At 45.5% G+C, this 22401-nt stretch overlaps 3 protein-coding genes and 2 long non-coding RNA genes across 8 annotated transcripts; 1 reads left to right on the plus strand and 4 right to left on the minus strand.

Annotated features, from left to right (window-relative positions):
* Nucleotides 1–5: 5 nt before the first annotated feature.
* LOC136186287 (uncharacterized) lies at nucleotides 6–6886 on the minus strand. The gene is made up of 7 exons (XM_065973566.1): nucleotides 6809–6886; nucleotides 6115–6738; nucleotides 5908–6062; nucleotides 5676–5855; nucleotides 5475–5625; nucleotides 2438–5428; nucleotides 6–2380 (listed from the first exon to the last, which is right to left on the minus strand). Exons 2-7 carry the CDS (start codon nucleotides 6677–6679, stop codon nucleotides 351–353), a joined length of 6072 nt encoding a protein of 2023 aa, XP_065829638.1. The 5' UTR covers nucleotides 6680–6738; nucleotides 6809–6886; the 3' UTR covers nucleotides 6–350.
* Nucleotides 6887–7656: 770 nt separating this feature from the next.
* LOC136187736 (uncharacterized) lies at nucleotides 7657–13161 on the minus strand. The gene is made up of 8 exons (XM_065975411.1): nucleotides 13006–13161; nucleotides 12660–12933; nucleotides 12433–12611; nucleotides 12056–12380; nucleotides 11774–12008; nucleotides 8596–11712; nucleotides 8156–8542; nucleotides 7657–8088 (listed from the first exon to the last, which is right to left on the minus strand). The coding sequence occupies exons 2-8, from the start codon at nucleotides 12777–12779 to the stop codon at nucleotides 7790–7792; spliced, it is 4662 nt and encodes a 1553-aa protein (XP_065831483.1). The 5' UTR covers nucleotides 12780–12933; nucleotides 13006–13161; the 3' UTR covers nucleotides 7657–7789.
* A 1418-nt stretch (nucleotides 13162–14579) lies between these two features.
* LOC136197803 (uncharacterized) lies at nucleotides 14580–15290 on the minus strand. The gene is made up of 4 exons (XR_010672603.1): nucleotides 15149–15290; nucleotides 15070–15100; nucleotides 14901–15014; nucleotides 14580–14846 (listed from the first exon to the last, which is right to left on the minus strand). It is a non-coding gene; the product is annotated as an uncharacterized lncRNA (long non-coding RNA).
* A 1259-nt stretch (nucleotides 15291–16549) lies between these two features.
* LOC136189018 (uncharacterized) lies at nucleotides 16550–17353 on the plus strand. The gene is made up of 2 exons (XR_010670344.1): nucleotides 16550–17128; nucleotides 17177–17353. It is a non-coding gene; the product is annotated as an uncharacterized lncRNA (long non-coding RNA).
* A 155-nt stretch (nucleotides 17354–17508) lies between these two features.
* On the minus strand, nucleotides 17509–22396 carry LOC136197717 (uncharacterized). 4 transcript variants are annotated; one of them, XM_065987553.1, is made up of 15 exons: nucleotides 22355–22396; nucleotides 22142–22287; nucleotides 21975–22092; nucleotides 21859–21918; nucleotides 21680–21804; nucleotides 20751–21512; nucleotides 20539–20696; nucleotides 20315–20491; nucleotides 20115–20265; nucleotides 19952–20064; nucleotides 18837–19904; nucleotides 18599–18780; nucleotides 18208–18541; nucleotides 17914–18148; nucleotides 17509–17857 (listed from the first exon to the last, which is right to left on the minus strand). In XM_065987553.1, exons 6-15 carry the CDS (start codon nucleotides 21307–21309, stop codon nucleotides 17667–17669), a joined length of 3168 nt encoding a protein of 1055 aa, XP_065843625.1. In that variant the 5' UTR covers nucleotides 21310–21512; nucleotides 21680–21804; nucleotides 21859–21918; nucleotides 21975–22092; nucleotides 22142–22287; nucleotides 22355–22396; the 3' UTR covers nucleotides 17509–17666. The 4 variants fall into 4 exon arrangements, with proteins under 4 accessions (XP_065843625.1, XP_065843610.1, XP_065843616.1 ...); XM_065987538.1 differs by lacking the exon at nucleotides 22355–22396 and having other exon boundaries at nucleotides 22142–22310; XM_065987544.1 differs by lacking the exon at nucleotides 22355–22396 and having other exon boundaries at nucleotides 21975–22098; nucleotides 22142–22310.
* Between the last annotated feature and the right edge of the window lie 5 nt (nucleotides 22397–22401).

Genomic DNA, 22401 nt, shown 5'->3' on the forward strand with positions numbered 1-22401 from the left:
AAAATTTAAAAAGCTATGCATACCTTTAAATTGAAATATAAAAAAGTTCACAAAGCAGTGCTGGGTTATTGTTGTAAAACAAAATCTAATGTACTGTTCCAAAGAAAACATATAGTCAAATGTAAAAAATAGGATGACTAAAAAGGCGTAAAATGACTGTAAAAGCCGACGTAAAAGGTGATTTCAGATAAATAATGAAAATAAGAGTACACGAAAAGCGACTCTGGTACATTTAGATCGGCTACAACACTTTGAAAAGCAACCGAAACGCTACGTCTTCACTTGCAAATGTATGAGAGGGGTGAGAAACAGGCTTCCAGAACGTGAAATGCAAAACCACAACCTGCTAATTACGTTACAGAGGATACACATTTATCTACAACAAATTTCGTGAACACCCTTTCTGCTTGATGTCGTAATTCCGCTTTTACTAGAGCTTGACACAGAACAGGTATCGTAGCTTTAGAGCCATATTTCCTTTTCCAAGCGTCAAGCATACTTTGAGATTGACCTCGCAAATCTCTTGGATTTTCGTACTCGATGGAAACAACGTCGCTGTGACTAAATGGCTCAGGTTTCAGTCGATATGCAACCTCTTTCCATTTGAAACGAATTTCGTATGCGAGATCATTTATTTGACGAACAGACGGGCGATCATGAACGATAGGTCTAAGTTGATGAGGAGCCTGCGAAGGTTCATGACAAATCATATCGACATAGACTGTATTAACAATTTTCCCTGTATCTATGGTTTCCTTATCAAACTCTTGCAGTTCAAACGGAATCTCAGCACCGGCTTCATTATTAAGACAAAGATGAAAATTTCGACTTTCTTTTTTAAAGTGGTCTTCTCCAATCAAACTTCGAAGCAGTCCTGTTTTAAAATCAAAACAGTTTGGTTCCTGTATCTTATAGCCGACGCCTTCGAATATGCAGATGCGAATTTTCTCTAGTATGTCGACGTTAAAGCCAGCACTAAACAGCTTTCGGAATACCATGCCTTGTCGACGCAATTCCTCATCAATTTCTTCCGTCACGTCCCTGCACTGACACGATACAGTTACGCAAACGCTCTCGCGCTTTGATTGACGAAGTCTAATTGGCGAATAGATGCGTACGGATAGGGAAAAGTAGCCCTCCTTCACCAGGCAAATACGACAAAATCCGCAGCAAGAAATCTCGACAAAATCCTCAGCTACTTTGATTTCTCTTTTGCTGTCAATAGTCGAGGAGTGACCAGGACAAAGGTCGGCAATGACGCGATACTGTTCATGTAGATTTGTACCGCTTTGATACAAAACTCTGACTCGATACGGCTTATCAAGACAGATATGATGCTTTATGCGAATGGTGGATCTTTCTCTGAGAGTCAAACCGTGAGGCAAAACTTCTGTAATGCTCATTACAGCAGACGAACCAGACGGCTCTTCAGGAAAATACGATGATAAGGTAATTAGAGTTTCCTCAGCTAAGGCGTCTTTAGGTAAGGTCAATTGTACGTCTGACTCTTTAAGCCTGAGCTCTCCACCGCTATTCGGCAGGACTACCTCTTTATGTGTGTCGCGCTTCACAAACGTGCGAACAACGCCAAAGATCTCTTCACAAATTGTCTTTAGTTCCTTTGAAGTGCTTAGGTGTGACGAAGTGATCTTCGGCGCCATCGTCATCGACCTACTTGCCGTCAAAGAGGATACACCTTTATCTAAAACAAATTTCGGGAAAACAGTTTCTGCTTGATTTCGTAAGCCCGCTTTTATTAGAGCTTCACACAGAACAGATATCGTAGCTTTAGAGCCGTATTTCCTAATCCAAGCGTCAAGCATACTCTGAGATTGACCTCGCAAATCTCTTGGATTTTCGTACTCGATGCACCGAACGTCGCTGCGACTAAATGGCTCAGGCTTTAGTCCATATGCGACCAATTTCCATTGCAAGCGAATTTCGTAAGCGAGATCATTAATTTGAGAATCAGACGGCAGATTATGAACGATAGGGCTCCGTTGATGAGGTACTTGCCCAAACCAAAAGTTGATTCGAAGAAAATCTTCACGATTCGCAGTCACACATTCATCAAACGGATTGAAGAGATGGCTATCGTTTGGAGAATATTCTTCTTCCTCGCCACTATAAATCACAGGAAGATTACTGATATCAATACCCAACTCCTTGCCAATGTGGCTGGTTTCTCTTATTTGACAGCATATGTTGTATTTGAAGCCTCGCATGCCCTGCTGACAAATAGATTTCATTTGCCGCCGAAGCTCGTATTTGATCGAGACCAAGAACTTGCACCCAATCTTATATTGGTCTTCTTCATTGATAAAGCGAATTGTTAGAGCTATCCATTTGCCTCGGCTTTGATACAACAATTCAACTTCAACTGCCAAGAGAGGAACACGAATCATTGCATAGAATTCTAAGACAATAAACTGCGTACCTAGCACTGACGATTCCTCATCTTTCACGAAAAAGATACACTGATGACGAGAAAGTCGCGGTTTTTTCGGATACAATTTTAGAAAACGGGTTACAAGACGGAAGTAGATACACTCCGGAACAAACTTCAGCTTCGTAGGAATGACAATAAGAGGAGCCGGGAATAAAGACGAGTAAGTGTGCTGCTCCCAGCAAGTTGGCGAGAAAAGAAGCAACTTTCTTAGCATCGACGGAACATAAAATTCATTTGTGGGCGATTCCGAGAGGGGTGCGATGACGTCAAGAATTTCCAAAAGCCGAACAATCAGTCTATCTTCATTATCAATTCTGTCCGGGTTTCTGTCCTCTGAGAAGCCAGCCACATCGCTAACTGTGTTAGCTCCTTGCCTCATTTGCTTGAGGCGATACTTCATTAGTTCGAAAGACATTATTCCTGTTTTTTTGAGCGTACTCCACTCCGGTTCCAAAAGTGGACCCGGCTTAGCAGCCGTCACAAACGCCGAAAGAGCTTTGATTACCCAAGTAGGACTAGTGAAAACAAAGTCTTTCAAGCCCTCTACTTCCGGGTAGTAGAGTATTGCTCCAACATTGGCAAGAAACTTTAGCGCCGCGAGGATTTCGTCGCGACTTGATATAGCACAGATGTTAGGCTTCTGGGCGATCTCTGCTATTTCGTCCACTCTAGCAACAACCGTTTTCATGCTTTTCTGCCAGTGGAAAAGCAGACGTTCAAGGTACACCCAAAATAGGGGCTGTTTTTGTATTCGCCTGCAGTACGCCGACACCATGCGGTCTACTCTGAGTCGAACTTCCTCAACACCTCTGCAAGGAGAACGCGAGCCAGATACGGAATTGTCTATTAGGAAAATTCGCTCAATGAAATGACTCATTTCGTGAAAGTCTTCATCGACTTTGCTGTCTTCGCTTCTTTTAGGCCGGACGATGTGCTTGACAAAATCGCTGTTACTGAGAAGTTCTTCAAAACGTTTTCCTTGCTGGTTTAGCCATTTTCCTACAGCGGCTGAATCAGGAAACCTTTGCTTGTCGTTCTCCACGACGTCTTTGTGGGAACCAATCGCGAATACTGGTGGAGGCTTCACCTCCTCGTCCTCGCCCAGCCAATAATCGCCTCGAACCGTTTCCTCGTGACACGCTGCGATCGAGCCAAACCAGTACAGTGGAAAGTCTTCATTCCTTCGTATCCAGCCCAAATCGCTCGAAATGTTAATTACCTGACCATCAGTTGAACGATAAAATGACTCAGCCTCATTAGATAGAGACTTAGAGATGTCCAATACAACCATGTATATGGTTAAATCAAAAGTGCTACTGTTCGGCATGAGGGCAGAATGAGTGGCGAGATAAACTTCTTGTCCGCCTAAATCCCATATATCGCGAACGCTTATCGTTCTTTCGCGGAGATCGCTTTCACTCGGTTTATCTGCTAGGAAATCAGTCACTAATACCTGCTGATTATGAGTGAGCGTTTTCGCCTCTATGCACACCACTTCCGCTCGACGTACCGATTTTGTTTTGACCTGAGAAGCGTGATGATGGGCTTTTGGAGCTTCCTTCGTTTGGGAAAGAGACTTTTTGACTTTGGCCGAAGAATTCGGCTTAGAAGCGCTCTCGGTCAACGCCGTCTGCTGAAGATTACTACGATAGCAACCTTCTGCAATAAGGGGATCCAAGTATTCTTTGTTTTCGGTGGCCTTCCATCCGCTGGCCGCTGTGTGGGACATTGTGACAGCAGCCCCTTCTGTGCTTGCTTTCTCTCTCTCAAACGGTCGGTTTAGAAGAGAGTCGACGAGGCACGACTTACCAGCTCCATCTTGTCCAACAACTATTACACGAGATCGATTAATTGACACGAAGCCGCGTTGTAGAGCTTTGTCATAAATTTTTTGAAAATTGCTTGAAGAGTCTTCAATGCGAAGGCAATGACGTCGATCGCCGGATATAATAGTGACGTAAGCGGTCACCGTCGGAACTTGTTGCAGAAGCTCTCTATAGTTGCAGACAAAAGAGAAGGTTTCGACCCAAGCGTCCTTGGGACTATCTCTCGCTGCCAACAACTGTTGCATGTTGATAAACACTTTTTTGCGACTCTCGTTAATCCAGCCTTCAATGTCGTCCACTTCGACGACGTTCGTCTCCGTAGGCCAGAGAAGAAGATGGATACACTGATCGAGGAGAGGAAGAGGTTGACGAAGGCCATCGCTGCGATTAGCGATCAAACGATCCCGATGTTCGGGACGGGTTGAGAGGATGCAAAGATCAATTTTCCAAGCGTCGGGAAGTTTGATTATTTCAAAAGAGAGAGCGCGGAATAAAAATGCCTGACGACCCACGCCGTAGAAATGAGTAAAGAAACTGACAGTCACATCAGAGTTGGACGACGAAACGGCGGCAGCCGCAGTAGAAGGAAAGACGACGACTTTGACAACAGACGATTGAAGAAGAGCGGCGATTTTTCTCTCTCCCGCCTTATCAATGACGATCTTCTCGTCAAATACAAGAGGGTGCTCCGTCTTTGCCAAAGAGTCGTGAGGTTGATGAAAAAAGATGACTTTGGAAGCGTTCGTCGCAGGCGCGGTTGGATCGACATTAAGACCGTATTCGTGACACATTTCAATGTGCACGTCATCGTCGGTTAAGCCGGAGGGAAGAGACAATTGAATGAGATCGCTAACGAATTCGTCGTCATGGACACCCTGCGATTGTTTGGCGTCAAACGTAAAGACGGTCAAGCTCATTGACGTTGTTGAAGCCGTCGAAACTGCCGCACCGCCGTCGCGAGGATGAATTCGAAGGGTCGATCCCGTATTAGGAATGGAAATCTCCGCTCCTTTGTCCACTGAGACAGGAGTGGAGAATTTTTTCCATCGAGTAAATAGAAGAGCGCTTTGAGCCGTTACAACTGAAATGGCGGCTTGTGTCACTGGCTCGCAAAAATCGTGGCGAAGAAGTTTCTCGCTTACATTGCTTAAATCTACGAAAGAAAATTCAATAAAAGAACGCCATTTATAATAATTTACCATATTTCAAAACATCTAATAGTGCCACTGGTCTGCTCTCACCCATTTCAGAGGGTGAGCCTCCATATCGCAGAATAAACAGAAGACCTCGTTTAATAATAGAGCAGACTGATTGGCGCCCTGTTGGAACCGGCTCGTCTGATATTGATACCTGTCAAATGACCGTCATTGTAGAATGTCGTGTCAAAAAAATTCAATTACCATTTTGCACTTTTGAAAGTCAATTAAAATCATTTGGACCACAGACAGAGGAAATTCGTCTTTCCCATATCCCCACAAGACAAAAGCAACTGGCCCCCCTAATGCGGGAATATCAACTACAACTGCCGAATGGAAGAATCGAGGAATTAGATGATCATCCAATTTCATTTCAATCCACTCCTACAAAAATAAAAATCAATAATAATTAACAATAAGAAACCTATTTTGTTACCAGTGAACTGAATACAAACAGAAAAGCATCATTCAGCACCTTGTGTAGACTATTTCCCCCAATAAGAATTGCTCGATTATTATCAATTGCAGTGAAGGAATGCGCACATCGAGGATGCGGCTTTTTCCCTGTGCATTGAGCTGGAATCCAATTCCCTTCAAACAAATGCCTACATCAAATTCAAAAACAATTGATGACGACACTCACTCTTTTGGATGGAAAACAACCAAACTTCGTTGCTCAACCCCACTTCAGGATTCTGTGGATGAGGAATGAACTGAGATCCGTCCGGTACTGGTGAAACAATCTTTGTTCCTAATCCTCCCATCATGACGAGATGTTCGTCTCCTTTCTTCCCTAAGACGCATAATCCATGTTGCGATCTCCCGTTAGGCGTGGATTCGCCATTGGGATGAATTCTCTGCCATTCGAGCGTCAATCCATCCAATTTGTGAAGATCATTCAAAAGGATATTGCGGCCATCAGTCAATTTGTAGATACCACCACCACCAAATTGATAAATGTCCCGATTTTGGACGACACCGATTCGTGCGCCGGCACCTGGATGAGGAAGGTCGGATGGGCTGTTCGATGTTGTTCGTCGTTCATTCCATTGACTTGTCAACAGATTGAAGCAATGAATCAGATCGTGAGAGCACACGTACAGTTCTCCCGTCGATTCTCTCGCCGCTGTTCCTCCCCAGAAAAGCATGTCATCGTTGATGACGGCGGCGAGGTGCTCTATTCGAGATGACGGACACCTGGATGCCATTTTTTGAAAAGGAGAAACGGTTCGAGAGAAAGGAATCGAGTGCTCCGATCGCGACGAGTCTAAAAGAAAGGAAAATGACGATGGATCGAAACGCCCAATCGCTGGTTGTGTCACAACTACGATCTTTACATGTCAATCACGCCGGCAACGACGAAAACGACTTAGAAAGGAGAAGTGAACGACGCACGGAACAAGTTACGTGATGGGAGAAAGGTCAATCATCACATGACGAAATATGTAAACATACAAGAAGAGTAGAGGGACGTCTTTTATTTCGAAGCTTCATTTTGAGCAATCGTCGGCAGTCTCAATAAGAGAAGTCGCCTTCCCCAGTCCGTCTTTCTATAGGAACTGAAATGCACCTCTTTTCAAATTGGAAACATTTTTTCATCTAATGATTATCTACTCGTCTCCAAGACTCGCAGCTGAAACCTGGCCACGCTAACTTCGCACAGAAGTCTCACAATCGGATCAATGAGAATTCTTTGGAAAGGACTCGAGTGCCTGATGTCATTTCATCACGTGATTTCATTCACTCACTACGCGTTCCATTATCCTTGACAGGGTGGCACGACGAGCTGAGACGGCGCTTCCGTCTCCTCGTTCTCGTCCCAGGCTTAGAGAGAATCGATATACATCACGGCATGCGTTACTAAGGTTCCGAATTCACGTTTGCCGCCATAAAGCCTAGCCTTTCGTGCGCTGGGTAGTAACTAAAGCGCGGAAATGGTGCTTTGGGTGCTGTTCGTCGATCATTCGCGGTGTGTGAGGCATGCTCGTAGAGGATTTCGAGATGATTGTTCTCTTGACGCCGCTGGCGGTCTAGGAGGGACGACGAACCGCTCTGCCGTACGCAAAGACTTCCGATTGCGACGGTTAGGACATGAAAACGAAGAACAGGCCACGTAGCCCGCCACGTACAAGGAGAACTCTACTCTCTCGAACCCCGTATGCACCCGCGGTCATTGGAAGAAGTATTCAATTAGCAACAGCTTTTTGACAGCCACAACCGCAAATATTGATGATGCAATAAAATGACTAGACTAAGAAAAGATAGACGTTGCACAAAAGTGAGAAACAACAAATAAATTTTTCGCAGAAATATGACGACTACTGAAGAGCGACTTGTTGCCGATAAGCGGCTTCGACGTTATCGCGATGAATACTGCACTGCTCACAAACTTTAGTGAGGACATCAACCGTTGCCTCGCGGCCCTTGGCTCGCATCCAATCTTCTATGACCGCCATTGCTCGAAGAAAGTGACTGTGGTAGTTCTCCCTGTACTGAATCACGCCGGAAGCACCAACTTCCTCTCTTAGCAAGGGAACAAGAAGTTCCCAACCTGCTTTCTCTGCTAGCGTCGCGACAGCGCGAATTAAGGCGGCGTTTAATTCTTTAGGAAGCGCATCTGCACAAGAACGAAGAGTGCGATTCTTTAATTAGGGCTGCTATCTACATAGACTCATTTATCTTACCTCTATCACTCGCTGGTAGTTGCTCAAACCAAAAGTTGATTTGACGAAAATCTTCGCGACTCGCAGCCAGTGGTTCATCAAACGGATTGCAGAGATAGGCAACGTTCGGAGAATACTCGTCCTCGTCACTATAAATCACAGGAAGAGTAGTGAGATCAATAACCAATTCCTTGTCGATGTGAACCGCTTTTCTTATTTGACAGCATATACTGTATTTGAAACCTTTCATGCCCTGTTGACAAATGAATTTCATTTGTCGCCGAAACTCGTTTTTGATCGACGCCAAGAACTTGCAACTAATGTTCTTCGGGTCTTCTTCATTGATGAAACGAATTGTTAGAGCTATCCATTTGCCTCGGCTGTGATACAGCAGTTCAACTTCAACCGCTAAAAGAAAAACTCAAGAATTGCATTGAGGTCTGAGACGAGAAACTGGGTACCTCGTACTGGCGATTCCTTATCGTTCACCAAGAAAATACACTGATGACGAGAAAGCCGCGGTTTTTTCGAATACAATTTTAGAAAACGGGTTACAAGACGGAAGTAGAGACATTCCGGAACCAACTTAAGCTTTGTAGGAATGACAATAAGAGGAGAAGGGAAATTAGACGAGAAAGTGTGCTCTTCCCAGCAAGTTCGCAAGTAAAAAAACGACTTTCTTAGCATCGACGGAACATAAAATTCATTTTCGGACGATTCAGCAAGGGGTGCGATGACGTCAAGAAGTTGCAAAAGCCGAACAACTAGCTTTTCTTCATTCTCAATTCCCTCCAGATTGTCGTCCTCAAAGAAACCGTCCACATCGCTCCTTGAGTTGGCTTCTTGTCTCATTTGCTTGAGTCGATACTTCATTAATTCGCTAGACATTATTCCTGTTTTCTTAAGCTTATTCCATTCCGGTTCCAGCTTTGGACCCGGCATAGCAGCCGTCACAAACGCAGAGAGAGCTTTGATTACCCACGTAGGACTCGTGAAAACAAAGTTTTTCAAGCCTTCCACTTCCGGGTAGTAGAGTATTGCTCCAACATTGGCAAGAAACTTCAGCGCCGCGAGGACTTCGTCGCGACTTGATATATTACAGATGTCCGGCTCCTGAGCTCTCTCTGCTATTACGTCCACTCCAACAACAACCGTTTTCATGCTTTTGTGCCAGTGGAAAAGAAGACGTTCAAGGTACACCCAAAATAAGGGCTGCTTTTGCATTCGCCTGCATAACGTCGACGCCATGCGGTCTACTCTGCGTCGAACCTCCTCAACACCTCTGCAAGGAGAACGCGAGCCAGATACGGAATTGTCTATAAGGAAAATTCGCTCAATGAAATGACTCATTTCGTGAAAGTCTTCATCGACTTTCCTGTCTTCGCTTCTTTTGGGCCGGACGATGTGCCTGACAAAATCGCTGTTACTGAGAAGTTCTTCAAAACGTTTTCCTTGCTGGCTTAGCCATTTTCCTACAGCGGCTGAATCAGGAAACCTTTGCTTGTCGTTCTCCACGACGTCTTTGTGGGAACCAATGGCAAATACTGGAGGAGGCTTCACCTCCTCGTCCTCGCCCAGATAATAATCGCCTCGCACCCTTTCCTCGTGGCACGCTGCGATCGAGCCAATCCAGTACAGTGGAAAGTCTTCATTCCTTCGTATCCAGCCCAAATCGCTCGAAAGGTTAATTACCTGACCATCAGTTGAACGATAAAATGATTCAGCCTCATCAGATAGAGACTTAGAGATGTCCATTACAACCATATATATAGTTAAATCAAAAGTGCTACTGTTCGGCATGAGGGCAGAGTGAGTAGCGAGATAAACCTCTTGTCCGCCTAAATCCCATACATCGCGAACGCTTGTCGTTTCACTCTGTTTATCTGCTAGGAAATCGGTGACCAATACCTGCTGATTATGAGTGAGCGTTTTCGCCTCTATGCACGCCACTTCCGCTCGACGTTCCGATTTCGTTTTGACCCGAGAAGCGCGATGATGGGCTTTTGGAGCATCCTTCAGTTGGGAAAGAGGCTTTTTGACTTCGGCAGAAGAAATCGGCTTAGAAGCGCTCGCGGTCAACGCCGTCTGCTGAAGATTACTACAACCTTCTGCAATAAGGGAATCCAAGTACTCTTTGTTGTCGGTGGCCTTCCACCCGCTGGCCGCTGTGTGAGACATTGTGACAGCGGCCCCTTCTGTGCTTGCTTTCTCTCTCTCAAACGGTCGGTTTAGAAGAGAGTCGACGAGGCACGACTTACCAGCTCCATCTTGTCCAACAACTATTACACGAGATCGATTAATTGACACGAAGCCGCGTTGTAGAGCTTTGTCATAAATTTTTTGAAAATTGCTTGAAGAGTCTTCAATGCGAAGGCAATGACGGCGATCGCCGGATATAATAGTGACGTAAGCGGTCACCGTCGGAACTTGTTGCAGAAGCTCTCTATAGTTGCAGACGAAAGAGAAGGTTTCGACCCAAGCGTCATTGGGACTATCTCTCGCTGCCAACAACTGTTGCATGTTGATAAACACTTTTTTGAGAAGACTCTCGTTGATCCAGCCTTCAATGTCGTCCACTTCGACAACGTTCGTTTCGGTGGGCCAGAGAAAAAGATTGATGCACTGATCGAGAAGAAGAAGAGGCCGACGGAGGCCTTCGCTGCGATTAGCGATCAAACGATCCCGATGTTCGGGACGGGTTGAGATGATGCAAAGATCAATTTTCCAAGCGTCGGGAATTTTGATTTTTTCGAAAGAGAGAGCGCGGAATAAAAATGCCTGACGACCCACGCCGTAGAAATGAGTAAAGAAACTGACAGCCACATCAGAGTTGGAGGAGGAAACGGCGGTCGCCCCAGTGGAAGGAAAGACGGTGACTTTGACGACAGACGATTGAAGAAGAGCGTCGATTTTTCTCTCTCCCGTCTTATCAACGACGGTATTCTCGTCAAATACAAGAGGGTGCTCCGTCTTTGCCAAAGATTTGTGAGGTTGATGAAAAAAGATGACTTTGGAAGCGTTCGTCGCAGGCGCGGTTGGATCGAGATTAAGACCGTGTTCGTGACACATTTCAATGTGCACGTCATCATCGGTTAAGCCGGAGGGAAGAGACAATTGAATGAGATCGCTAACGAATTCGTCATCACGGACACCCTGCGATTGTTTGGCGTCAAATGTAAAGACGATAAAGCCCATCGACGCGGTGGCAGCAGTCGTAACTGCCTTGCCGCCCACGCGGGGTTGAATTCGAAGAACCGAGCTCGTTTTGGGAATTGAGATCTCCTCTCCATTGTTAAATGACAGTGGGGCGGAGAATTGCTTCCATTGAGTGAAGATGAGAACGCTTTGAGGCGTTACAACGGTAATCACATCTTCTCCTCGTTGGGAAGTTGGATGCAACAGGTCGTCCTCTTTGGCCAAATGCGTCACGATGTCGCGGAAAGTCGGTCGATTTTGCGGATTATATTGAACAGACTTCTTCATGAGATCGTCAAAAAATGGCGGAGCTCCCGTCGCTTTGCCTTCAGGAAGTTTCCCTCCACTTTTTACGAGAAAGCGAATTGCATCCCTATCAAGTCCTAAGCAAAGAAATAGCCAACGTCTTATATGTCATAATATGTCATAATAATAAAAATTGACCTCGATAGGGATGACACCTTTCACGTATTTCCCATAGCAAAACTCCGTAGCTATAAACATCTGATTTTTTTGCCAAATCTATCACAACGTCCTCTTCGTCTCCATCACCGTACGGATGATCATTGTATCGCTCTGGAGAAATGTGAGTGACTGTGCCAGACGGAACGGAACCCTCTTTCCGAACTATCGTAATCGAGCTGACGCCAGACATTTTCGAAAGTCCGAAATCGCCAACCTGAGAATAATAATGATTATAATTTTTTTATTTGATTTCTAATATACCTTGCATATAAATTGATCTTCTCTTTCGTCTGGAATGCGCTCGACCAAGACGTTCTCCGCTTTCAAGTCGTAGTGAATGACTGGTGGATGATTTCCGTGGAGATGAAGCATCCCCTTAGCAATTTGCTTCGCAAAAGTGACTCGCGTTTCCCACTTCTCAATCGCTTCTTCGTCTGACTTGAGAAGACAAGACAGATCTCCTCCGCTCACGAACTCTGTTACGAGGGCGTGGAATCTGTGAGCAGTGCAAACGCCGATCAGACGAACAATGAACGGATTTGGTTCAATTCGGAGTAGCACAGAAGCCTCCTTCTTGAACAATTCCCTGCGAAATAAAAACAATATCCCATCAGAAAAACTCGGTATCAGCTAAACACCTTTCTGATTTTCTTCGTATATCGGAAAAAACTTTGACGGCGACGGTGATCTCTTTTCCGTCTTTCTTCAGCGTCGCTTTGAATACATCGCCAAAGCTTCCTTCGCCAACGCAATCGTCCTCCTCATCATAGACGAGATCCTGTCGGTCGATTTGAAGAGACGGATCTGAAAGTGGTTCCTAAAATAATTATGCTAATAACCCGCGGCTTGCACACATAACTAAAACCTCGGTCATCCTTCGTTTCGCTTCCCCGCTGGGAGCCCCGTTCGACGTCGACGTCGTTTTCGCGCGCCGCGACGCCTTCTCGACGACGTATTGGCGTTGGCTTCGGTCGGCGGCGCTCATTTCCCGCAAAACCGGAAGAGGGGAATAGGTCGAACAACGGCTTTCTACGAGCGAAATCGATCGCTGAGCGTCTCGTTCGACTCTTCAATGACCGAACGAGTGGCCCGATGCAGCTAAACGTCGCGACAAAGCGCCGTGAGGGAGATAGAGCGAGCTGATGATAAACAACGACGTTAGGTACACCGGTAAGGGGACTCGACGCGAGTGCGTACGACCAGAAACGTACCTCAATAAATGGACCCAATAAATTAACGGGTGAGGTTTCTTGGGGGCTTCCGCGGCTTCTCCTAGTCTCGCGTAGCCAGACCTCTCTCCAGTGGTGGTTAATATCACCACTGGAGAGGGTCTGGGGAACCTCTTTGATCTTCTTGAGTGCCGCGCGTAGGAGTGGCATGATGTCATCGGGTCGGGTGACTATCCAATTAGTAGCGGCTTGCACGCTGGCGAAGAAAGCGCAGCTGGTCTTTGCGTGCAGATCGATCGAGCCTTTCCTGGCCGTTACCTGTAGTTATACGAATGCCATTTGGAGCTCCTAATTCGTAGAAGAGCGTGCATGAGGAGACGCCAAAGGCTCAAGAAGGACTGTGGGGTCCCCTAACACCGCCTAAACCCAAAGTGTGCTGTTGCTAACCCGCTGCGTCATTCAGTGGCAAGGGAAAGATCGAATGCCGTAACGCTGAGTCTAGTGTAACGGAAAGGACCCTATTTTTAGGGTCCGTGCGTACGGTGACGTCAAGGAGTTACCGTATATGGTCAACATTCCATATATGGTTCCCCCGGAATCCGGGGGAAGCGGCACACAAGAAGATCAAAGAAGTTCCCCAGACCCTTTCCCCTTGGTGAGAGTTAATATCACCAAGGGGGAAGGGTCTGGCTACGCGAGACTAGGCTTCTCCCAGGAGGAAAGAAAACGCAACTGGGGTCAGGGGAGGAAAGCGATCACGTGATGGACTCAATCAATAACCTACGGTCAAGGAAAAAAAAGCACTGGAAACGTAGCCTCGTACCCAGACCTTTCTCTGTGTCCCGTATAACGGTCCCCAGCGAAAGGTCTGGTACGGCTCCGCCCCAAATGTTCCTGAGGACCAATTAGCGAGGGCGTGTCTTTACGCACGCTAGCATCAACTCTTCGAGATCGACGTTCCTGCTTCGATTGGAAATCGATAGAACCGTCTTCGACATTCGCGACGTATGTTTGCATCCTGTTCGTAAGCTTTGTGTAGCCGTGTCGGCGCAGATACCACCCAGAACTGTTGCAATGCTTATGAACGAAATGGGAAATACGTCGAAGACGGTTCTATCGGTTCCAATCGAAGCAGGAACGTCGATCTCGAAGAGTTGATGCTAGCGTGCGTAAAGACACGCCCTCGCTAATTGGTCCACAGGAACATTTGGGGCGGAGCCGTACCAGACCTTTCGCTGGGGGTACGAGGCTACCGGAAACGCTAAGTCTTCGCTTGCAAATTTAGGAGAGGAATGAGCTTAAAAGCGTCATAAAACACTTGCATACAATTTGTACCACCAATTAGAATTGCGCGATTAACATCAACTGCAGTAAAGGAACGCCCATGCCAAGGATGTGGCTTATTTCCTGTGCATTGAGCTTGAATCCCAGCCCCTTTACGCAAAAAATGGCTACATTAATTAACTTCAAAACAATTCTACATGTCACACACTCTTTCTGGGAGAATATAACCAAACTTCGTTGTTGCACCCCACGTGAGGATCATTAGGATCAGGAATGAATTTATGTTAACCAGGAACCCACGTGGTGGTGGTGGTGGTCACCAATAAAACGAATCCACAAATCAAATTTGTTCTCGATTGAAATCGCCAACGCGGAAATTTTATCGAGAAATCCAGCCAAGAGAAACGAAACCTCAATTTGACGCTAAAACCAAAAAGAAATAATTTCTAAGATCACATATAAAATCGTATATAAACTTCGTGTACGAATTTGATAAAGAGTCGCAAAGTCAAATCACTCATTATCTGATCATTAGAAGGTAAGAGAAGACGAAGAAGAACATTCGCACTCGAAGGATTACTTGCTCTCACAGAATTCATCTAGAGAAAAAACCATAGGCTATAAATAAAAATCAATGCTTAAATATTATTTACTTGAGAGCCATAGATCCATGGCCCCAAACAAATGTATCAGCATCAATTTCGAGTCCATAGATAACTCATTAAAAAGAGACGAATTTTCAACTGAGGACATATCTCGAAAGCCATCTAAAAATACTAGTAATTAAATATCTAATAAGAGAGAAATCGATATGACACTAACTAGAGCAAAAGACTTGGAATTTATTCCGCTACTATGAAACAGAATTAAATAATTAAATAATTATTTAATTAATACTGACATTGTTCGCAAATGTTTTCGCTTCCACTTTGCTCTGGATCATAGACGGATTCTAGAAATGTAACAGCTTGGGTGAATGTTTCTATCAACGCCTCAACATTGCTAAAATCAATTATATTAATTATTCGATTCACTTGGAAAAAAAAGGTCTCACTTATATTCAATACGTCTAACCTAAATTCAAAAAATCAAAAAATTAAAAAACTATTAGAAATTTTTTTACCCAGCACACTGCATCCCAGTACGAAAATATTTTCCACTACGTCTTCATTTGACAAAGTAGCTACAGTTTGTGGACACCTAATAAATAATTAGGAAGAAAAAATATTTCAAAATAAATATTTTCGTACTTCGATTGAATTGCAAGAGCGCGCAAAATCACGTCAACTTTTCCAAACGTTCCAATCGGATCAGGCACGTGACCAATGTCTTCAGAGAAAAATTTCAATCAAAAAACGCCTCTATTTGTATCTTTACCGCGCGTTCGCTTCGCTATGCGATCAATGCGTTTCAATAATGCGTTGAGAATGAGTGGATCGAGAGGAATTGATGGCGAAAACGTCGACGGTTCGAAGCGGGTTAACGCGGCGCTAACAGGCGCTGGATCGGACGAAATCGGCGCATACGAATACGATTTGGAGTAGGCTTGATCAAATTGAAGTGTCTAGAATAAAGTATGATCTGCACGAAGTCGAATCGAACGCTCTAGAGTACGATATCAATGATAACTACCTAGACATTTACGTCAAAAAAAAAATAAAGAAACATTGCGCAAATAATTATTTCGCATAATTCGTCTCGATCGTCTGAGGGAGGGGGCGGGGCTCTCTACTTACTAAATTCGATTATTTCGCTGTTTTCGCCAGTTTCCGTCCATCGCTTGCATGCGAATGCGATGCAATGATCTTCCGCTTTTGCTCGATAGACTCGTGCGACGTCGAAATCGGGAAAAAACGGTTTGCGCTCCACCGTTTTCGCCGTGAAGACTCCCTGTTCGGTATTTCTCACTCTTCTCGCTCTTCTCGAGCTAATTCTAGGCGTTCTACGCTTCGCGTTTCGACGTCTTTATCTCCGCCGTTCTTCCGCCATCTTGAGCAAAGTCGATCTTACGTCACTCGCGTGACCGTGACGTCAACGATATTGCATTATGGTTGCATCATTTTTCTTTCCGTTGCCGCCAACCGGTTTTCAAAACCGGTTTACGATTTCGCGCCTATGAGCGGTAGAGCCAATGAACGCGTCAAACGTCACACCACGTGACAGCGCGGACCAATGAGCGCGCTGGGCGGAGCTACACGGTTCAAAAGCGAAGCGCACACCGATCTTCCTTCAGTTGCGGCTGAGGGTGGGTGCGGCGTGGAGCAATCTGCGTCTCATCCTTGAGAGGACTGGCTCGGGAGATTTGGCAGAAGGCAAGTGAGGATAGTTGAATCTCAGCGTGGCCCACGGTTAATTCCGTGCCGGAGCCCGTAAGCGGGGCGATGGGGGGCATCGGCCTCGGTCTACGCACTAGGCAGACGGATCGTTTGAGGTCTTATTGTCGTCAACAAGCACGAACCGCGTTAAGCTGAGTGGTTACGGCTTGGAGGGGGTGTCGCAAGCGGCCTGGTTGCCGGCACTTTTCTCACCCGAACGACGCGATTAGACCGACGATGATCCAGCCCAGGAGCCTTCGATTCCTCCATTGCACTGTCTTCATTGTCAACTCCTACAAACAGAAGTCAGCCTCTCTTCATTCCACAAGGCCCGGTTCTTCTCATGGAAGACATACCGAAGGCTTTGGTACCAGCGCACCGGGGTTTCGGTATTAGGGGCCGATCCTCATCCAGGTGGGTACTGAATGGAGTGGCCGAGGACCCGCAACTCGCCCGACACTTTTTGGAAGGGGATCATCGCTTTGCGAAGATTTCCCTGGGCTACGACGCGTCCGAACCTCCCCGCGGTGTAGCCTGGGTAGCGCGAATACGGACGCAACAAAAAGGTACGTACACGGATTAATTTACAGTAGCTAATCTCTTTTTTTTCGCAGGAGAGAAGTCGGACGAAAGAAAAAACGACGCGACGCGAAGATAACGCGAAGAACGGGACATATTCAAGATAATTTGAGCCAGGTAGAAGTTTTTTCGTTAGTATAGGTTGTGCGTGATTTTGTATGCGCGTTTTTTGCTCGAATAAAAGATTTTTTGAGGATCGATTCGCGCGTTGATCGCAATCACGTGTCCGTTAGAGATCGTGGCCGAAACGCCGCGAATAGGCCCTTCTGCCGTCTCTAATCGCTTCGGCAAGACAGCTAAGCTGTCAATCAACGTCCATTTTATCTGCGCGAAGGAACGTTTGCTCAAATATTCGCTCTCAACGTCAAAGAGTCGAAAGACATCATTGAGAGAAAATACACGCAGTGAAACGCACAGAAAACCGTACAAAGGCGAAAGCCACTTCTAAACTGTTCTGACTACATATGGAAAGAGAAGAGGTGTGTGTATAATACGTTCTACCATGCAATTGAAAGTATTTGCAACCTAATGATCCAGACTTCGTTCGCCTTCCGTTATCATTAGAAGGATGTCGCGAAACATGGGCCTTTTCTGTGGCTCGAATTCGACGCATTGCTCCAATATGCTGTCGAAAAATGGCGGAACATCCGTTGCGAGGCCTCGTGGCAGTTCGCCTCCACTCATGATGTGCAGGCGAATAAGATCGTTTATCATATCTATAAAATCGATTGCATCTAACGGACTGGAAGAATTTAATTTATAAATAGTTAACCTTTATAAGGACTTTCTTTCTCGCGGATTTCCCACAACACCACTCCGTAGCTATAGACGTCGGCTTTCCTGGCCAAGTCCATCTTTGAGCGTTCGTCGCCCTCGCCGCAGGGACGATGGCGGTATCGCTCCGGAGCGATGTGAGTAACCGTTCCGCCTGGCAACGGCGAACTGTCTCGTCGCACCGTCGTAACCGAGCTGACACCAGTCATTTTGGAAAGACCAAAATCAGCCACCTAAAAGTATTGAAAAATAAAAAGGCATGTCTAAGAAAGTCCTGAAACAATTAATTAACCTTGCAAATGAAAGGAAATATAAGATTGGGAAGAATACTGACCAGAACGTTGTGTGCTTTCAAGTCCTGGTGAATTACTGAAGGATGATTGTAGTGAAGATGAAGCATTCCTTCAGCTATTTGCTTTGCAAAAGCAATCCTCGATTGCCATTTTTGGACGATTTCTTCATGCTCGGCCGACTTGAGGAGCGAATGCAAGCTTCCACCGCTCACGAACTCAGTCACGAGAGCATAATGCCGGGGTACGGCGCAGAGCCCAATCAGACTTACGACGTTGTCATTCGCTTTGATTCGAAGAAGAATCGACGCTTCCTTTTTAAACATTTCATATTCTCTGCATGCAAGCCCGAAACATTATAACCAAATTTAAATTAAGATGCTTACTGCTCACTTTTCTGTTCTTCTATTTCTGAAATCGTAGAAGAGTTTCACGGCAACTTGCCTCTCAATGCCTCCCTTCTTCAGCGTCGCTTTGTACACTTCGCCGTAGCCGCCGCCCCCAACGAAATCCTTGTCTTCGTCGTAGACAAGCTCGTTTCGCTCAATTAGAAGATCAGGTTCCAAAAGTGCTTCCTAATCAAAGAATAAGAAACACCCCAACGCTAAATTAATTAAAAGATAAAATATACCTCCTCCGCGTGAATTCGAAGACATTGACGTCGATCGCCGGAAATGATCGTGACGTTCGCCGACATCGTTGGAAGTTCCTGCAGAGGCTGATTGCAGGCGAAGTGGAACGTATCAACCCATGCGTTAACGGGACTATCTCTAGCCGCCAATAACTGCCGCATATTGATTAAATAACTTTTGCGACGACTTTCGTTGATCCAGCCGTCGATGTCGTCCACTTCGACGACGTTTGACTCGGTGGGCGAGAGAAGAAGATTATTGACGCGTCGATCGAGAAGAAGAGGTTGACGGCGGCCGTCGTTGCGATAGGCGAGATAACGATCCCGATGTTCGGGACGCGTTGATATGAGGCAAAGATCAAACTGCCAACCGTCGGGAATTTTGACTTTTTCGAAAGAGAGAGCATGGAATGAAAATGCCTGACGACCCACGCCGTAGAAATGAGTGTAGAAGCTGCAAGTCACGTCGGAATAGGCGACGGCGGAAGGAAAGGACGGAGCGTACGGAGCGACGACGACTTTGACAACGGACGATTGAAGAAGAGCGAAGATTTTTCGCTCTCCCGCTCTATCAATGACGATCTTCTCGTCAAATTTAATTGGGGCTGAGTGGTGGGCCGGCGCCGACGGATCGCAACGCTCATAGCTGAAGACGACTTTAGAAGCGCTCGTTTTCGGCGTCGTTGGATCGAGATTGAGACCGTGCTCGTGGCACATTTCAATGTCAAAGTCATTGTCGGATAAGCCGGAAGAAAAAGACAATAGAATGAAATCGCTGACGAATTCGTCGTCCTGGACACCGTCCGATTGTTTGGCGTCGAATGTGAAGACGGACAAGCCGATTGACGTCTTTGGAGAAACTGCGGCGCGGGGTTGAATTCGAAGGGTTGATCTCGTATTGGGAATGGAGATCTCCGCTTCTTTGTCCACTGAGACGGGAGTGGAGAATTTCTTCCATGGAGTGAAGTTAAGAATGCGTCCATTCGTGTAGACGGTAATCGTATCTTTCACTCGTTGGGGAACTAGATGCAACAATTCGCGCTCGTTTCGAGACGTCCCTTCGCAATTCTAAACAAATAAAAATAGATACCCTACGATAAAATATTTATTTGTACCATCGTTGGAGAGTTGGAACGGAGCGGCGAATTTTCATCGAATTGAGATTTTTCCTGTTCGATCGGTTCACTCAAGTGGTGACGAAGAAGTCTCTCGTCAATACTTTTTAAATCTACGCGACAAATGATATTACTTAAAATGGCTATATTAAAAATAAATTACCGTATTTCAAAATATCTAATAGAGCTTCTGGCGTACTCTTCGCTGATTTATGGGGTGTTCCTCCATATCGCAGAATAAACAGAAGGCCTTCTTTAAGAATAGAGCAGACTGATTGCTTCCCTGTTGGAATAGGCTCATCTGATATTGGCACCTGTAATATGAAGGTGATCGTAGAATATCATGCAAAATAATTCAATTACCGTTTTGCACTGTTGAAAGTCAATTAGAATCATTTGGGCTAGAGAAAGAGCAATGCCGTCTCTCCCATATCCCCACAAGACAAAAGCAACTGGCCCTAATGTAGGAATATTTGCAATAACTGTTGAATGAGAGCTTCGATGAATGAGATGATCAACGGTTTGCATTTTAATCCACTCCTACAAAAAAAAACATTATTGAAGTAATAACATATAGATCTTGTTACCAGTGAGCTGAACATGAACAGAAAGGCATCATGACACAGTCCCTCAAGAGGACTGACCCCGCCAATAAGAATTGCTCTATTATCATCAACTGCAGTGAAGGAATGTGCCTGTCGAGGAGATGGTTTCTGTCCTGTGCAATGAGCCGGAATCCAATTCCCTTCAAACAAAAAATATCTAATTCGAATTCAAAGCCATTTTACGCGTCACTCACTCCGTCGAATGGAAAACAACCAAACTTCATTGTTCCACCCCAAGTCATCACTATTCGGATCAGGAACGAATTGAGATCCGTCCGGTATTGGGGAAACAATCGATGGTCCTGCTCCGCCCATCATGACGAGATGTTCGTCTCCTTCCGTCCCTAACACGCACAGTCCGTGACCGTATCTCCCACTGGGCGTTGATTGGTCTTGGGGAAGAATTCGTTCCCATTCGAGCGTCGATCCATTCAATTTGTGAAAGTCGTTTAAATAAACAGGACGGCCATCAGACAATCTGTGGATACCACCAAATTGATAAATGGCTCGATTTTGGACGACGCCGACTCGTGCGAAGTAAGAGGGCGGAGGAAGGTCAGATGGGCTGTTTGATGTTGCTCGTCGTTGATTCCATTGGCTTGTCGACAGATTGAAGCATTCAATGACATTGGGAGAACACGCGTACTTCTCTCCCGTCGTTTCTCTCAATGCTACTCCTCCCCACAGAAGCATTTCGTCGTCGATGACGGCGGCAACGTGTCCTATTCGAGGTGACGGACACGCTGATGACATTCTTGAAAGAGGAGAAGCGGTTCGAGAGAAAGAAATGCAGTGCTTCGATCACAACGTACGGGTGCAGACAAGAAAAAGGACAACGACCTTTACACGTCAATCACGCCCAGGAATCGACAAAAACGAGATCCGGAACAAGCCGCGTGGCGCGAGAAAGGTTATGCACCACGTGACTAAATTGTTGATAAACTTTCACCCAAAGCCTAAAATTCAATATACAATAGAGGAAAATATTTCTCACTGACGTGAATTCATTTAATAAAGCATTGAAAAAAAGTATACGTACTGTAAATATTTTCTTATTCAATATTTCCTCGTAAAATTCATATGAATTAAAAATTTCGACGCGGGTAGTATCGCCGCCACTTACAAGAATTTTGTCTTTGCCACCTTTGCTGGTCAGTCGCTTCAGATCGATTTTCAAAAACCCCGCCCACGTTTCTCATCATTCAGCCAATTCCTGTTTAATCTTAATCCCTTCCCTTTTTGGTGTTCCTACAAAAAAAACAAATTAAAAAATTCTTTCTGCCTTGTCTATGCCTCCGTGACCATTGCGCAATATGCACTTTTTAGCTACAAATGCACTTCAATTCAACATCCACTGTTTTTCTGCAAAAATAGAGAAATACGTAGCTCATTGATTCTATGCCAGTGCCTCACTTTACCCGAGTAACATCCATATCTTGGATTTTATAGAAGTGAAAATGAAAATTCCTTAAATTTTTTCGATTGAAAAATTCCAAACGGTCTCCATTCACAGCCTAGACGCTGTTGCCTGTTTTTCTAAAACTGCACTATTTCTCGTACGCACCGAGATACAGTTCAGTGAAACCTCAAAGGACTGAAAGGAGGCCAGCCGTGGCTTGCTACAAGCGAAATCGATCGCTGAGCAGCTTCTTGTTCGAGTCTTTGACGATGGAATGAGTGAATTGATGCAGCGAAATGTCGCTACGAGTCGCCGTTGGGAAGTAGCGCGAGCTGAGATGATAAAGAACGGTGTAACGGTAGGGAGACACCCACCGAGCCGACGCAAGTGCGAACATACCTCCACAAATTAAAGCGTGAGGTTTCTTGCGGGCTTCTGCGGCTTCT

The sequence above is a fragment of the Oscarella lobularis genome, chromosome 1, assembly GCF_947507565.1.
Source record: "Oscarella lobularis chromosome 1, ooOscLobu1.1, whole genome shotgun sequence".
Taxonomy (NCBI): Eukaryota; Metazoa; Porifera; class Homoscleromorpha; order Homosclerophorida; family Oscarellidae; genus Oscarella; species Oscarella lobularis.